Here is a 16103-nt window from a genome sequence, read left to right on the forward strand (position 1 = left end):
TTGTAGATTCCTGTCGAATTCATTGATCAGATGATTCAATGCTTCGAAATGTTTGATGTTCTTCGAAGATGTTCTGGACCTATACTACGAGTGGACTGTATGCTTGAGTTTTTAAGGTCCAGAGCTACACTTCAAGGTCATCGACCTGACCTGTTCACTTGACATGCACTATCGGATACCGAATAGAAAATCACTTGTTTAGGTGAGACTAACAAACAGTTTATTCGACCGGGTTTCAAAGAATACTGATTTTTATTTTGATTTGTTCGAGCTACCGACCCTGTATGACCAGCGATCTTCCTACGGTACCTACACATATTGCTCTAGCGTCGAAACGATCATCCACGATGCATTGATTGAGTTTAAAATTAAAGAGAGAGTTAACTGTGATACTGATAAAGGAGCAGCGGGGCTAACTTGGTTTGGAGATTACAGATCAGAGGCATTACGCTAAATTAGAACGAGTGACTTTGGAGTGCTACAATATGCATTTGAAGTTAGCTAAGGATAACCCGGAATCATTCGACCTGTTTTTGAAGAAGGTAAAGAGGGCAGAAGAATGTGAATCAGACCGGAAGCGGAGACTGCACAGGAAAAAACTGAACAAATTGCGAGTGAAATCAGCAGAGGAAATCCGTACTGACAAACCCACCGTACAGATCATCGAAGGATTCGTCGTGAACCGTTCGACACAGCAGTTTACGGAGGAACAACTAGCTCACCTCAACAAGGGACTGGGGTATGCGATCACACAGAAATCAGACGTGGAACAGATCATCGTGGATATGGAGACAGCGATTTCCCGAAACATCGAGCAACAGGATCAAAATACAGCGAGGAACATCGTGGCAGACGCCATCAAAGAAGGACGGCACGGGTCAACAAACCATGACGAAAGGAGGATTCTAAAGGAGCTTAAGGAAAAACCAGTATATTACGTAAAAGCCGATAAGGGAAACGCAGTAGTGGTAATGGATAAAGAGGACTACGACGAATAGATGACGACGAAAATCAACGGAGGACCTTATCAGCCCTGCCGTCCTGTTTAGTCACGCTTAGTCGACAACTAAGAAGCTTTCCCCTAAAGCAAAAATTTGTTTTGGTCTATTTTAGCTCATTAAAACTCAGAGTCGCCTATATAGGTCTCAGTATGATAGTTACTATCAACTGTGTGTACAAAAAATAGTAAACCAATCGGTTTTAAATCCGCGATGTTGTGCATCCGCGAGTACGGCTTCGCACTGCCGGCGCCCCCATGAGTCGCAGTTGAGCGCTGATAGTTGCTATCAACTCCCCCAAAGCTAACATGTTGTGCATCCGCGAGTACGGCTTCGCACTGCCGGCGCCCCCATGAGTCGCAGTTGAGCGCTGATAGTTGCTATCAACTCCCCCAAAGCTAACATGTTGTGCATCCTCGAGTACGGCTTCGCACTGCCGGCGCCCCCATGAGTCGCAGTTGAGCGCCGATAGTTACTATCAACTCCCCCAAAGCTAACATGTTGTGCATCCGCGAGTACGGCTTCGCACTGTCGGCGCCCCCATGAGTCGCAGTTGAGCGCCGATAGTTACTATCAACTCCCCCAAAGCTAACATGTTGTGCATCCGCGAGTACGGCTTCGCACTGCCGGCGCCCCCATGAGTCGCAGTTGAGCGCTGATAGTTGCTATCTACTCCCCCAAAGCTAACATGTTGTGCATCCGCGAGTACGGCTTCGCACTGCCGGCGCCCCCATGAGTCGCAGTTGAGCGCTGATAGTTGCTATCAACTCCCCCAAAGCTAACATGTTGTGCATCCGCGAGTACGGCTTCGCACTGCCGGCGCCCCCATGAGTTTGCAGTTGAGCGCCGATAGTTACTATCAACTCCCCCAAAGCTAACATGTTGTGCATCCGCGAGTACGGCTTCGCACTGCCGGCGCCCCCATGAGTCGCAGTTGAGCGCTGATAGTTGCTATCAACTCCTTAAAGCTAACATGTTGTGCATCCGCGAGTACGGCTTCGCACTGCCGGCGCCCCATGAGTCGCAGTTGAGCGCCGATAGTTACTATCAACTCCCCAAAGCTAACATGTTGTGCGTCCGCGAGTACGGCTTCGCACTGCCGGCGCCCCCATGAGTCGCAGTTGAGCGCTGATAGTTGCTATCAACTCCCCCAAAGCTAACATGTTGTGCATCCTCGAGTACGGCTTCGCATTGCCGGCGCCCATATGGGTCTTGATTCTGCATTGAAAGTATTCTATTGTTCACCTAAAATCGCATTCCAACATCCCCTGAAAACATATTTTATTTTGGGATACTTGAGTCATTACAGCCCTGCCGTCCTGTTTAGTCACGCTTAGTCGACAACTAAGAAGCTTTCCCCTAAAGCAAAAATTTGTTTTGGTCTATTTTAGCTCATTAAAACTCAGAGTCGCCTATATAGGTCTCAGTATGATAGTTACTATCAACTGTGTGTACAAAAAATAGTAAACCAATCGGTTTTAAATATATAGGAGTATACTAAATATTAAATATTAAATATTAAATATTAAATATTAAATATTAAATATTGAATATTAAATATTAAATATTAAATCAAGACAAAATTTTCAAAACGACTTATCTGCTTTTGTAAACAAAGATTTAAACGACGATTTGACGAATCTGATAGCTCTCCCACGCAAACCAACACCATCAACAGGTAGCGGAATCCTTCACCAACATATTGATGGTGTTCATTTGCATGGGAGAGCTATCAGATTCGTCAAATCGTCGTTTGAATCTTTGTTTACAAAAGCAGATAAGTCGTTTTGAAAATTTTGTCTTGAAATATTAAATAATCCGCAGCACCCAGGTTTTAATCTGGGTACTGCGGATAGAGCCGCTTTTCTGTTCTCAAGCGAGTAGAGGGATATTTTGAAATCAATCCCATAAGCAAAATTATTTTGCAGTTACTTAGCTGTCAAACATTTCCCGCTCTTCGAATTTCTCTTTCCATGCTGCATGAGGGCGCACAAATGCGCAAGACTCTACATGACTTTTTGATGATTTACATACATTTCTGCTCCAATCAGCTGTTGAATCTCGTGAAATTTCATGATGAGTGCTTTTTAATTGCATTCCTACTAATTTTCTACTCGAAATGTATATAATGTGAAAATATTTGTTACAAATAATACAAAACTCAAACTAAGTTAGTTTTTATTTGTTTTCCCAAATAATAACAATACTTCTCAATATAGAATCTGAAATGAACATAACCACAATCTTCAATGTTTGGCTCCGGCACAATAGAAAATTTTGGCTTCAGTTTGACAACCAAATTGATTCTATCCGCACCACCCAGGTTTTAATGAGGATATTATCAATTTCCCACCTTAAGGCTACCTTACACCTCGGGAAAATTTTCCGCCGGAATTTGGTCCCCGTGTATTTTAAAGGGGGCCGGGATTTTTATTTTCCGTGCCTAAATTCCGAAAACATCGCATATGCAAAAATACATGGGGAAAAAATCCGCGGATCAAATTCCCGAGGTGTGTGGCTACCTTTATCGGCCGCGACGATTTGAAATCGTCGCAAAACAAATTGACGCCAAAATCGTCGCCTGCTGAAATGGCCATATATGGTCTTATAAGACCTGTCAAATCAACTGTGAACAAAATTTATATACTCAATAATCACATTATTTCCCAAAATTGAGCCCTGTTTTTAATGCAGATTGACATTATTTTCTAATAAAACTAACATAATTTTAGAATAAAGATGTTGGCGACGATTTTGATAGTGCCTAAAAAATGGTCGGCGCGTTTTGTTACCAACACTCACAAAAAACTCCGCATTATATTCATGAGTTCACACATGGATTTTTGCAATGGGGGTAGCGAAATGGATATCATATTTTCGACACATATATTTCATGCGCCCACATGCATTGCATGAGTGTGCACATACTATCCATCTGGGTCATAGTATTCATGTGTGAATTTGTATGCAAATAAGTAAGTGCCGACGCATGATATCCATATTTCAAAATACATGGATTTTTGCCATAAAGGGGCTGTCCATAAACCACGTAGACTCTTGAGGGGGAGGGAGGGGTTTCAAAAAGTTTACGTTTTTCTACGAAGGGGGACGGGGGGGGTATACCGAAAGTCTACGTAGACTTTTTTATTTATTATTTATTCTTTTGGAGAACAACTTATACAGCAGCTATGTGCAAAGTTCACTATTGTTTGATTTTTTTAGGATTTTCCAAGATTTTTTTACAAGACTTTATTGGAATAATCTCTTGAATTTCTGTAGAAAAAACTAATGAATTTCACGGATGTAATAGTCTGAACTATGGCTTAAAACTATATGGATTTCCCCAGGAAATTTTTCTTTGTTGAGCAGGAAAATTCTCCGAAGTATTCTATAAACACTTTCGTAAAAATTTCAAAATTTCCGCTTGTATTTTATTGCAGATTTTACTAGAATATCTTTTGATTTTCGTAAGGAACTACTTTAGAAACTACAAGTGATTCTTTAGAATTCTCACGAAAAATTATGTCGCACTCCACCGAAATTTCCGCGAGAAACCCTTCACTGGAGATTTTCTGGGAAGTCCCCGGGATCTTTTTTTCAATTTCGGAAATTCTTCGGAATTTTCGCGAGCAATTCTTTGGATAGATAAGCCAAATTCTTCGAAATGTTGATGGGAAATTCTTTGTATGTTTCACGGCAATTTCTTTGGAAGTACTACTGCGAATTCTTTGGAATAATCGATGGAAAATCTTTTGAATTTCTAAAAAGACTATTGAAAATTTCCACGAGAAATTATTTAAATTTCCCACCAAAACTCTTTGAGTTTCCGCATAAAAAAATTAGTAATTTTTGTAAGAAATCCTTTGTATTTTCAGGAAAAATCATTTGAAATTTTTATGAGAAAGTCACTAAAATTACAACTGAAAATTTTCTATTATTTCCACCGCAAACTATTCGGAAAATTTTTGGAATGTCTACAAATTGTTTTTTTAAATTTCCTCAGGAAATTTTTCCAAATCTGCAAGAACGTAGGAATCCATTCTAAAATTCCACGGGAAATATTTCGGAATATTCATTTAAACTTAAAATTACCTCGGAAAATAATTCTAAATTTTCACGGAAATTTACTCGGAATAGTTTTGGAATTTAGAAGAAAGTTCTTGGGATTTAAACGGATTTCAATTTGATATTGCATGAAATTTTCAAGAAAAGCATCGGAATTTTCACGGAGAATTCTTTGAAATATAACCGGGAAGCCATTCCACGAAAAACTTATTGGAATGTAGACATGACATTCTCGAAATTTCACCTTGAAATTCTGGAAATTCTTCGGCTTTCTACAAATTTGAACCGGCGTGGTGAATTATAGGTCAGATGCGTGACAGATTTTAAGCAGTGGGGTGCCGATGCAAAAGTGTCGGCAGCGGTGGTGCACACCTCTAGGAGGAGTCGAATCCAACAGAAATTAAATTAATTGACTTTGGGATTTGGTTTCAGGAGCTGAGAATTAAATTTGAATCCGATTTTGATTGTCCAATCACATATGATATTTTTTAAAAATTGGAAAAGTCTACGTAGACTTCAAGGGGGTGGGGGAGGGGTTTCGGAAAAGTCTATGAAAGTCTACTAGGGGGGAGGGAGGGGTTTGAAAATGTGAAATTTCGGTCTACGTGGTTTGTGGACAGCCCCTTGGTTGTTCAGTACTGCAATAATCCTTTTGTTTGTACGTTTGGCGTTGTTGTGGACGCAGGTGTGCACCGGGAAAAAGCGGTAACGCAGCGTCACCACGCCGATGCACACCAGCGTTATTTTAACGATGCGTGCACGTGGCGTTGAAAAACCGCTACGTGGGCATCGGCCCTAAATGTGCAAAGCCTAAAGCGACTTCGTGGGATGGTCCTTGGAGTTCAATTTGATGACAGGGAACTTGCACCATGTGTACCATGTTTGCAAGGAAAACATCATCGGCAACCGTTTCGATACAAAGGAACTCGAGGGAGTGAAGTGTTGGACCTGATACATTCGGATCTGTGTGGTCCAATGGAGAATACTTCGTTGACTGGCAGCAAATATTTTCTTACGTTTATAGCACTGCAGCAGGAAATGCTTTGTATAGTTTTTGCGCACGAAACTAGAAGTTGGATTGTTTCAAAGATTTTCAAGCTTTTGTGGAAACACAGACTGGTCATCGTGAGAAGCGATTGAGGACTGATAATGGTACAGAATACGTCAACCGGAAAATGCAAGAGTATCTCCGGAAGTGTGGCATTCATCATGAAACAAGCGTAGCTTACAATCCCGAGCAAAATGGATTAGCAGAACGTATGAATCGCTCTATTGTTGAAAGGGCACGATGTCTATTATTTGACGCTGGTCTGGATAAAACTTTTTGGGCTGAAGCAGTAGGAACGGCAACCTTCCTTATCAACAGATCGCCAACTAAAGGGCTTACAGTTACACCAGAAGAAAAATTTACCAAGAAGATACCGGATTGATTAGAGCTGCATGTGTTTGGGACTAAAGTCATGGTACATGTTCCAAAACAACGAAGGAAGAAATGGGATTCCAAATCAGAGGCTGGAATATTCGTTGGTTATGCAGCAGGAACGAAGGGTTTTCGAATCTATAATACACGAACAAAGAAAGTTTTCTTCAGTAGAGATGTATAATGAAAGCTTTGTTGAGTCAGAAGAAATTCAGGTAGACAACGGTTGTACGTCCGAAATAGCATCATCATCACCTGCGCTCCCTCCACAACAAGAATACCTGCAAGAGTCGGTAAGGCGCAGTGGACGGGAGCGCCGAATTCCAGGCAAGTACCTTGATTTTGCAATGAATTTCAATACCGCTTCTCAAAATGTTCCTGTATCCAATGTACCGATTAAAGCCCCAAACGCAATATAACGGAACGGCGACGGAAACGGCAAATTTGACAGAAAATATATGGGCTAACTGTCAAATTTTCCGTTTCCGTCGCCGTTCCGTTGTATTGCGTTTGGGGCTTAAGGGTGACCCTACAACTTAGGGGCTGTCCATAAACCACGTAGACTCTTGAGGGGGAGGGAGGGGTTTCAAAAAAGTCTACGTTAGTCTACGAAGGGGGACGGGGGGGTATACCAAAAGTCTACGTAGACTTTTTTATTTATTATTTATTCTTTTGGAGAACAACTTATACAGCAGCCATGTGCAAAGTTTACTATTGTTTGATTTTTTTAGGATTTTCCAAGATTTTTTACAAGACTTTATTGGAATAATCTCTTGAATTTCTGTAGAAAAAAATAATGAATTTCACTGATGTAATAGTCTGAACTAAGGCTTAAAACTATATGGATTTCCTAGGAAATTTTTCTGTGTTGAGCAGGATAATTCTCCGAAGTATTCTATAAAACTTTCTTAAAATTTCAAAATTTCCACTTGGATTTTATTGCAGATTCTACTAGAATATCTTTTGATTTTCGTAAGGAACTTCTTCAGAAACTACAAGTGATTCTTTAGAATTCTCACGAAAAATTATGTCGCACTCCACCGAAATTTCCGCGAGAAACCCTTCACTGGAGATTTTCTGGGAAGTCCCCGGGATCTTTTTTTCAATTTCGGAAATTCTTCGGAATTTTCGCGAGCAATTCTTTGGATAGATAAGCCAAATTCTTCGAAATGTTGATGGGAAATTCTTTGTATGTTTCACGGCAATTTCTTTGGAAGTACTACTGCGAATTCTTTGGAATAATCGATGGAAAATCTTTTGAATTTCTAAAAAGACTATTGAAAATTTCCACGAGAAATTATTTAAATTTCCCACCAAAACTCTTTGAGTTTCCGCATAAAAAAATTAGTAATTTTTGTAAGAAATCCTTTGTATTTTCAGGAAAAATCATTTGAAATTTTTATGAGAAATTCACTAAAATTACAACTGAAAATTTTCTATAATTTCCACCGCAAACTATTCGGAAAATTTTTTGGAATGTCTACAAATTGTTTTTTTTTTAATTTCCTCAGGAAATTTTTCCAAATCTGCAAGAACGTAGGAATCCATTCTAAAATTCCACGGGAAATATTTCGGAATATTCATTTAAACTTAAAATTACCTCGGAAAATAATTCTAAATTTTCACGGAAATTTACTCGGAATAGTTTTGGAATTTAGAAGAAAGTTCTTGGGATTTAAACGGATTTCAATTTGATATTGCATGAAATTTTCAAGAAAAGCATCGGAATTTTCACGGAGAATTCTTTGAAATATAACCGGGAAGCCATTCCACGAAAAACTTATTGGAATGTAGACTTGACATTATCGAAATTTTAACTCGATATTTTTCAAAATTCTGGAAATTCTTCGGCTTTCTACAAATTTCAACCGGCGTGGTGAATTATAGGTCAGATGCGTGACAGATTATAAGCAGTGGGGTGCCGATGCGAAAGTGTCGGCAGCGGTGGTGCACACCTATATGAGGAGTCGAATCCAACAGAAATTAAATAAATTGGCTTTGAGATATGGTTTCAGGAGCTGAGAATTGGGTTGTTGAGCAGAGAAAAATATGAGGTTTTTCATAGTTTAACATAAAGAGAATGCTTTTCTGATCTCCAACATATTTTTATTTTGTTTGTAAACCTTTTATTTACATTTTTGTATAGCAAACAAAAAGCCATTTCAATCGATAGAATGACACTAACATTCATAGAATGACATTTGGCCCATGCAGCATAAGAACAAATTTTTAGTCCCATATAAATTTAAAATGGAAATTAAAAATAGTTCCATGGCTCCAAAAATTCTGAAAAATTGGGGTTAGGCTTAGTTTTTTATGCAGATTCAGAATATGTAAAAACATTTATACCCCTAAACAACCCAATTAAATTTGAATCCGATTTTGATTGTCCAATTACATATGACATGTTGTAAAATTTGAAAAAGTCTACGTAGACTTCATGGGGGTGGGGTAGGGGTTTCGGAAAAGTCTATGAAAGTCTACTAGGGAAGAGAGGGGTGGTTGAAAATGTGAAATTTCGGTCTACGTGGTTTGTGGACAGCCCCAAAGTATGTGTCGATTTTCCTGAGTGAAGGAAACAGACAATATTTTAGTTCAGTGTATAAAATACATGCACTTCAGTTCCCACCTTCAGAAGACTGTGTAAACCTTGTTTCCTGCGCGTTTAAGCGGTTTAAGCCCTTTTGATTTGAAAATGGTTTTGAAGGTTTCGAAAGTTTTTATTTATGTTTTGTTTACATTTTGCGGGTTTTGTTGAATAGTTTGTGTTGGATCAAGACAAGGCACTTAGTGCTTTGGTAAATCCGTAAATCATAATAAATACAAGAACTACTATCCAAATAAATTTAAATTATCAATAAACTTCAAGTAAGTAAATACATCTTGCATCGCAGTTCGTGTTATGTTGAAATATGGTTGCGTAACATTACCGAAATTTTTACCCCAAGACAGCGCCCAGTGATACGGCAACGAAATGCAACGTATTTGCGTCCGGAGTCTACACATTGGCTCCTGCAATCGAGTCCAGCGGTGTTCCGATACCATTGACCGGATCATCCGAGTTGATCATGCCGGCGAGCTGGGCGCGAACCAGATCTACAAGGGCCAGTTGGCGGTGCTGGGTGAGTACGCGTTTTTCGCTTTCGTTTCGATTCATGTTTACTTTGATGATTCAGCGCGAAGTGCGAACCGAATAATGCTGCGTTTAGACTACGGAGTTCGTCCATGTCGTTTAAATCATCTATCAAAAATATGTCATCAAGATAGTCCGCAGTGTAAACGAAGATTAAATTCATCTTCTAAAATTGTGCTATCCCGAGCAAAATGTAATACTTTGATAAATTGGAATCTATTCTAAATATTAAATTAATATTTTAAGCCTCTTTCATTCCCTTTAATGTTTCAATTGCATTTAACTTTGTTCATATTCATTAATAATTCCTTCATATTTTTATATATCGGATGAACGCATATGAACAAATAACATAATTATCAGGAGTTTATGCAGTATTTTTTCGATTTACGAATGGTCGGGGTATAGCAAAAGCGCACCAAGCGTCTTTTTGACTGACTTGTAATATTTTGTTTGTAGAATGAAAACGAGAATGCATTCACATCAATTCAATAGTACAAATGGTGTTGAATATCATCAGTTAAAGGGTGGAAGGATATGTGATTAATTGAATCTCCTAAACGAAAACGTATGCAAGAAAATGGGCAATTGGCGCTTCATGCGGTTTGGCAGAATCCCGGCCAAATTCTAATATAAATACAACTCAAAGTTATAACGACCTTTTTGGTTAAAAAAAAACAAATCTTTTTGTTCTATTCAAGACTTAGGAAAAAAAATGAACAAAACATCATAACAAGACAAAATTATCAAAACGACTCATCTGCTTTTGTAAACAAGGATTCAAACGACGATTTGACGAGCTGATAGCAGATAAGTCGTTTTGAAATTTTTGTCTTATTAAGTACCATATTGAAAATTAGCGTTACTATTCAAAGTGTGTCATTGTCGTCAAATAATCCATCATCCTAAGCGTAGTTGTTCATATCATTTTTCAGCTAAAATTGTATATATCATTGGGTTGAACAACTGGAATTAATTGCTGGAAATTTGAGCAATGTCCATTCCATATTTTTGTTTTGATGAACACTGTTTTAAAATATTAATAAAATCTTGTAAATGGTTGGCTTTTGCAGCCAAAGGAACAACTGTATTTAGCTCACTGCTTAAAAAAATCATAAAAATAAAAAAAAACAAATCAAATCGCTTTTTATTGCTTTGTTTTTGATGGGATGGAAATGGGAGCTATGAGATGAAGTGCCGAACCGTTTCCCTATTATGTCTGAAACTCGATTTATGCATATGCACAACATGTTTGTTTATTTGAAGATGTACGATGATCAAAGCTATGGAAGCAACGGTCTATGATTCCAAAGACGTTGTTTAAACCGTTTACCTGATTCAAGTCTAAATCCATTCCCCTACACACGTTGCTCCGCCGCAGGCCACACCAAAGCGGGTAAGATGATCGAACACATGTGGGAGGAGGAGAAAGTGCACAAAGCAGAGTTCGACCGACTGATGAACAAGTACCGTGCCCGCCCGACGGCATTGCTTCCCCTATGGAACATCGCTGGGTTTGCCCTTGGCGCGGGAAGTGCTCTGCTCGGCGAGAAAGCGGCCATGGCGTGCACCGTGGCCGTCGAGTCCGTAATCGTCGACCACTACAACGATCAGCTGCGGGAGCTGATGGACAATCCCGACTTCAAAGACCACGAGCTGCTACAGACGATTCAGCGTTTTCGGGACGACGAACAGGAGCACCACGACATTGGACTGCAGGAAGGGGCCGAGCAGGCGCCGTTCTACAAGGCTATGACGGACGTGATCAAGTTCGGTTGTCGCGTGGCGATAAAAGTAGCCGAACGGGTGTGAAACACGTGTGTTCGTTTGGTTAATACTGAGAAACTATAAATTTTCGTTTATTTATCACAACAAAATACACATATGCAGGCTGCTTTTATCTCTCTCGCGAGAGGCTGGAAAGAAACTCCAGAACAATTATATTGAGAACATAGATAAGCTAGACAGGGTTGGGCCGTGGTTTTGGTGATTTCCAGAAATCAAATCTGTCTCCTATAGGCGAGATGTGGGCGGAGCCCGCGAATACCCTTCAATTATCGTTTGGGTAATTTTGAGCCATTGCGTTTTTCCTTTTCGCCTGCAATTGAACGGTGATGATTAATACTAGAAGAGCAATTCCTAATCGAGACACTTACGTCTATTACAAAGCTTCCCGAACCATCCGTGGTTACAGCTGCAGGTGTGATCCGGCTTACAGGTCCCATGTTTGCACGGTCTCTTGCAGGTAGATCGCTGGCGACGACCAATTTGGCAGTGATCTCCACTCAGTCCTGGTTTGCAGCGGCACTTGTTGACTCCTTTGCACTTTCCATCGTGCAGGCAGGGGATAACACACTTGGCTGGAATGGCATACGCGTTGCTGTTAATATAAATGTAGGCGAGAAATATTAGGAACAGTTTTTTTTTGAAAATGAAATCCGAATCTACTTGCGTAGGAGGCAAAAATCCAACTTTCCGCTCAAAGAAACGAATACTGAATGATGTGAAAACTGAATGATGTAAAAAGAAACGAATGTTTCTAGACCAACATTTGAAAAGGGCGTAACAGCCAAAATTTATTCCTTCGGATTCTTTGTCCACATATAAAGCTATATATGTAGACGAAGAATCAGAAGGAATAAATTTTGGCTGTTACGCCCTTTTCAAATGTTGGTCTAGGTTTTTCGACGTGAGATGCAATGCTGGTATCCCATCTCAGCCCACTGCGATTGAATTTCAAATTTGTGCACGTGTTGAAACTTCACTTGCATGCTGCAATTGAAATTAAATTATTTTAACATTGTTTTCTTATTTTCACTTGAAATTCTATAACTTTAGTTATTTTATGAGCAAAACAATCAAGTTGAAGGATTTTTTTCTAGAAGAAGAAAATTGACGTGGGGTTAATCACCGAAACGCATCTGAAACCGTATAGGTGAACGTCAACATTCAGGACTTTTGCACCGTGACCCTCGACCGGCCGACCACGGAAGGAAGTTTGGCAATCGCCCTGCGCCTCAAAACCAATTGTTGCCTGATCCCAATCTTCCAGCTGAGTGTCATCGAGGTCATCGGTGTTGAAGTTATCAATTATGTCGGCACAATTACGCTCATCGCGACGTCATGCCTAACTCAAGCCAAAGCCGGCGATGGATTATTAGTCGCACTTCGGAGGGACATCGCAAAGCTAATGCGGGGGCAAGGTCTGTACATCATTGGCGTTGACCTGAATGCCAAACATCAAGAGTAACAATCGTAGTAATCGAAACGGAACAACAATATGGAGGAAGGCCACTACATGATCATGGGATCGGATCCTCTCACTCGGCTGAGTCGGTAAATTGGTAGTTTGTCTGCGAAATGTCACTCGCAGCCAGTTCCAACGTATTGGAACACTTCGTCAGCTTCTAGGAAGAATATCGTCAGTCAAAACGAAAAACCCGTCACGAGCATGTTTGCAACATCCAACTGACTCCCAGCGACTTCTCGAAGGGGTTGGAAATCTCAACTGGTGAATTGACGCCGTATATCAAATCATGAAAACATGACGGTCCCATGCTTCGACTTCATCCTGAATCTCGAAATCGAACACACGAGTGCTCCGTGTTTTGAGTACCTCACGCTGATCTCTAATTAGTGTCTCCGTGTCAGCTACTTCCCGTCGTCCTGGAAGTCAGCCAAAGTCAACCCCATCCGGAAGCCTGGGAAGGATTCTTCCAAAAGTATCGTCCCATCAGCCTTCTCTCAAGGTCATCAAAGCTTTTTGAAATCAGACCGCATCGTACTTTCGTGCTGTGCAGTTCTTTTCTCTCTTTGCTAAAGGAAGTTTTTTATACTACCCGAAGCTATTTTAATTTCATCAATGCTTCTCAGCGCTATTTGTACCCTTCTGATCCCGTTATGATCTTTGATTGGACCCGTGCTTTCGTTTAACGTTGGCCCCGTTTGCGGAAGTAAAATTCCGACAAGCGGTGGTAATCCTGCAGGGACACTGTTCTGGGAAAAACCTCTTAGAAGGTCACGTCTCCACGCTCAGCGATGAGCAATTGCTTGGAGACTTCAATCAACCTTTCTTGGCTGCCATCTGGCCATATATGTGCTTTTCCTGATCCGGTTAACTCGACAACTACCCCTGCCAGCCGTCTTACTCGTTTCGTCGCGTTGGCGTTATTTTCTCCCGGGCCCATCATGGGAGACTCGGTCACGGAAAAAGTGCCTAAGCGCACTGCTCTTGGAGGCCAGAGTAACCCCTCCAAGCAGCTTTTGCCGAGCAACGTGTTCTCGCCAGGGACGGGAACGGTTGACATTTCTTTTTATCATTCAATCTGCCACGAAGTAAAAGAAAAACAAAAACACGGCAGCCGCAGCAGCAGCCACGACCAAGCAGACGACAGTCAGCACATGATTTTATTATTTTCTCTCCCCACAATTAATGTTTCTGTACGCTCATTTCACGACGTATGACCGTTTTTGGTGGTAAATGATTATTTCTTTACTACTTGCTCATTTTAGAGACTAGAACTAATGAATTAGTACCAACGGCTAGCATTCTTTCTAGGCTTTGCGCCACAGGCAATTAAACTCGATTCTGTTCTGTTTTCTTCTCGCTGTTGCCGCTTGATGACGCCGGCAATCCGCCGAAATAAAAAGAAGCAGCAGCAACAGCTGCCGCAGATACAACAGGAGCGGAAGGAGAAGTGCCCGCCTGTTTTCGTTGAGGGTGATCCACCGGATTTGCGGCCGAAAATCCGCCAGCTTATTGCGAAGGGCCTCAAGTGCACGTTTTGGCTTTGCAGCGATGGAGTCAAGGTGATGTCTGCTAATCAAGATCACCACAAATCTATCGTGGAGTTCCTACAGGTCCACAAGTATGAGTTTTACACTCATGACCTCCCCAGCACGAAGCCGCTCAAGGCTTTGCTGCGAGGACTCCACGATATGAAGGAGGAAGAGCTTATCACCGAGCTAGAAAGTAGTGGCCTCAAACCTGTCGCCGTCCACAAAATCGCTCGCCACGACAGGGTGAGAAAATACCGAGACCAGCTTTACTTGGTCCATCAGGAGCATGGCTCCATCACCTTCAAGAATCTGAAGCTGGTCGGAATGATTAATTACACCGATGTCGGCTGGGAGCGATGCCGGCCCGTGCATCGTGACGTGACACAGTGCATCAAATGTTACAACTTCGGACATGGCACCCGGAATTGTCACGTGGCCGCGCGCTGCAACAAGTGTGGTGAACTGCACCCGATGGAGGTGGCCGATCCAAAGTGCACCAACTGTGACGAAAAACATCGGGTCACAACGAAAGGCTGTCCGAAACGCGCGGAGTTCCTGGAAATCCGAAGAACAACATCAACCAAAGCCCATCCGAAGAGGAACCGTGTTCCAGTGATCGACGAGGGAAACCTTCCTGCTATCACGGCACCCCGACGAGCGGTACCAGTACTTCCACCGTTACAGCCGCACAAGCAACTGGTCGCAGCAATAGCATCGATTCAAGCCCCACCACTAGCTCCATCCTCCAGCGAATGGCCCCCGCTTCCTCCTCCTGGATTTCGTCGGCAGCCGTAGAATCAAACTGTCCCACCAGAAGAATCTGCTCCGCTCTACACCCCGGAGCAGCTGATGCCAATCTTCTCCCAGCTCGCCACTCGGCTGCGTGGTTGCAAAACCCGATTCGACCAGGTCTTCACTCTTGGCATGTTCATCATTGAAAATGGCTGCTAGGGTGGGCCTGGTCAACTGGAACGCTTGCTCGCTAAAGAGCAAAACAATTGAGCTGAAGGATTTCCTTGAGGAGAATGAAATAGACGTGGCGTTCACCGTTCACCGAAACGCACCTAAAACTGGAGGTGAACGTCAACATCCCGGACTTCCGCATCGTGCAACTCAACCGGCCGACCAGGGGAGGCGGTGTGGCCATCGCTCTTCGCTACAACATCAACTGTCGTCTGCTTCCAAGCTTCCAGCTCAGTGTTGTGTGGCATTGGACAGGCCTATAAACATGAACAAGCCTAATATACCTCTGCTCCTCAGTAAGATGACAGATGACAGCAGCCATCGTACGAGATACACTTTTACGGGCGGTCAATCCTAGTGAGTCGCGAGTGTAAGCATTGTACGCCATATTTAATAAATGATGGGTAGATGAATTAGCCACCTCTTCAATCCCCTGTGTCAAATACAGTGGTTTTTGTGAGACTTTCTTCCGATTAGTTAAACGGAGCAGTTTATTGGATCCGATCACGTCGATTTGATTTAGTTGATGGTTTACATCAAGTGTATGACGTGCGCAAGATATTGTCGGCGTAGCACCAACTTAGAATTCGGAAGTCGGGACTTCCAACCGAACTTTCTTCCGAAGTTTTATCTGTCAAACTAATTGATGCGTTGTTTCGCGCAGCTTTAGACAAATCTAGCGCACTACTTCCGAAGTTGGGAAAGTCCAATTTCGGTATAAAAAGCGTTCTAACTTTGTTCCGAA

The 16103-nt window shown here is 41.7% G+C and overlaps 2 protein-coding genes across 5 annotated transcripts in view; one reads left to right on the forward strand and one right to left on the reverse strand.

The window, feature by feature from the left end:
- The first annotated feature begins 9267 nt into the window (after positions 1-9267).
- On the forward strand, positions 9268-11501 carry LOC134207979 (5-demethoxyubiquinone hydroxylase, mitochondrial). Of its 2 annotated transcripts, none has more exons than XM_062684083.1 (3): positions 9268-9351; positions 9432-9605; positions 10998-11501. In XM_062684083.1, exons 2-3 carry the CDS (start codon positions 9458-9460, stop codon positions 11426-11428), a joined length of 579 nt encoding a protein of 192 aa, XP_062540067.1. In that variant the 5' UTR covers positions 9268-9351; positions 9432-9457; the 3' UTR covers positions 11429-11501. The 2 variants fall into 2 exon arrangements, with proteins under 2 accessions (XP_062540067.1, XP_062540068.1); XM_062684084.1 differs by having other exon boundaries at positions 9273-9351; positions 9436-9605.
- Positions 11439-16103, reverse strand: part of LOC134207977 (protein shifted) — a 53926-nt gene continuing 49261 nt past the window's right edge. For all 3 annotated transcript variants that reach the window (XM_062684080.1, XM_062684081.1, XM_062684079.1), the window contains exons 6-7: positions 11773-11976; positions 11439-11714 (exon numbers count right to left, since the gene is read on the reverse strand). In XM_062684080.1, the coding sequence (XP_062540064.1) occupies positions 11671-11714; positions 11773-11976 (248 nt within the window). In that variant the 3' untranslated portion in view covers positions 11439-11670. The remainder of the gene's footprint in view (positions 11715-11772; positions 11977-16103) is intronic.

Source organism: Armigeres subalbatus, chromosome 1, assembly GCF_024139115.2.
Source record: "Armigeres subalbatus isolate Guangzhou_Male chromosome 1, GZ_Asu_2, whole genome shotgun sequence".
NCBI classification, from domain to species: domain Eukaryota; kingdom Metazoa; phylum Arthropoda; class Insecta; order Diptera; family Culicidae; genus Armigeres; species Armigeres subalbatus.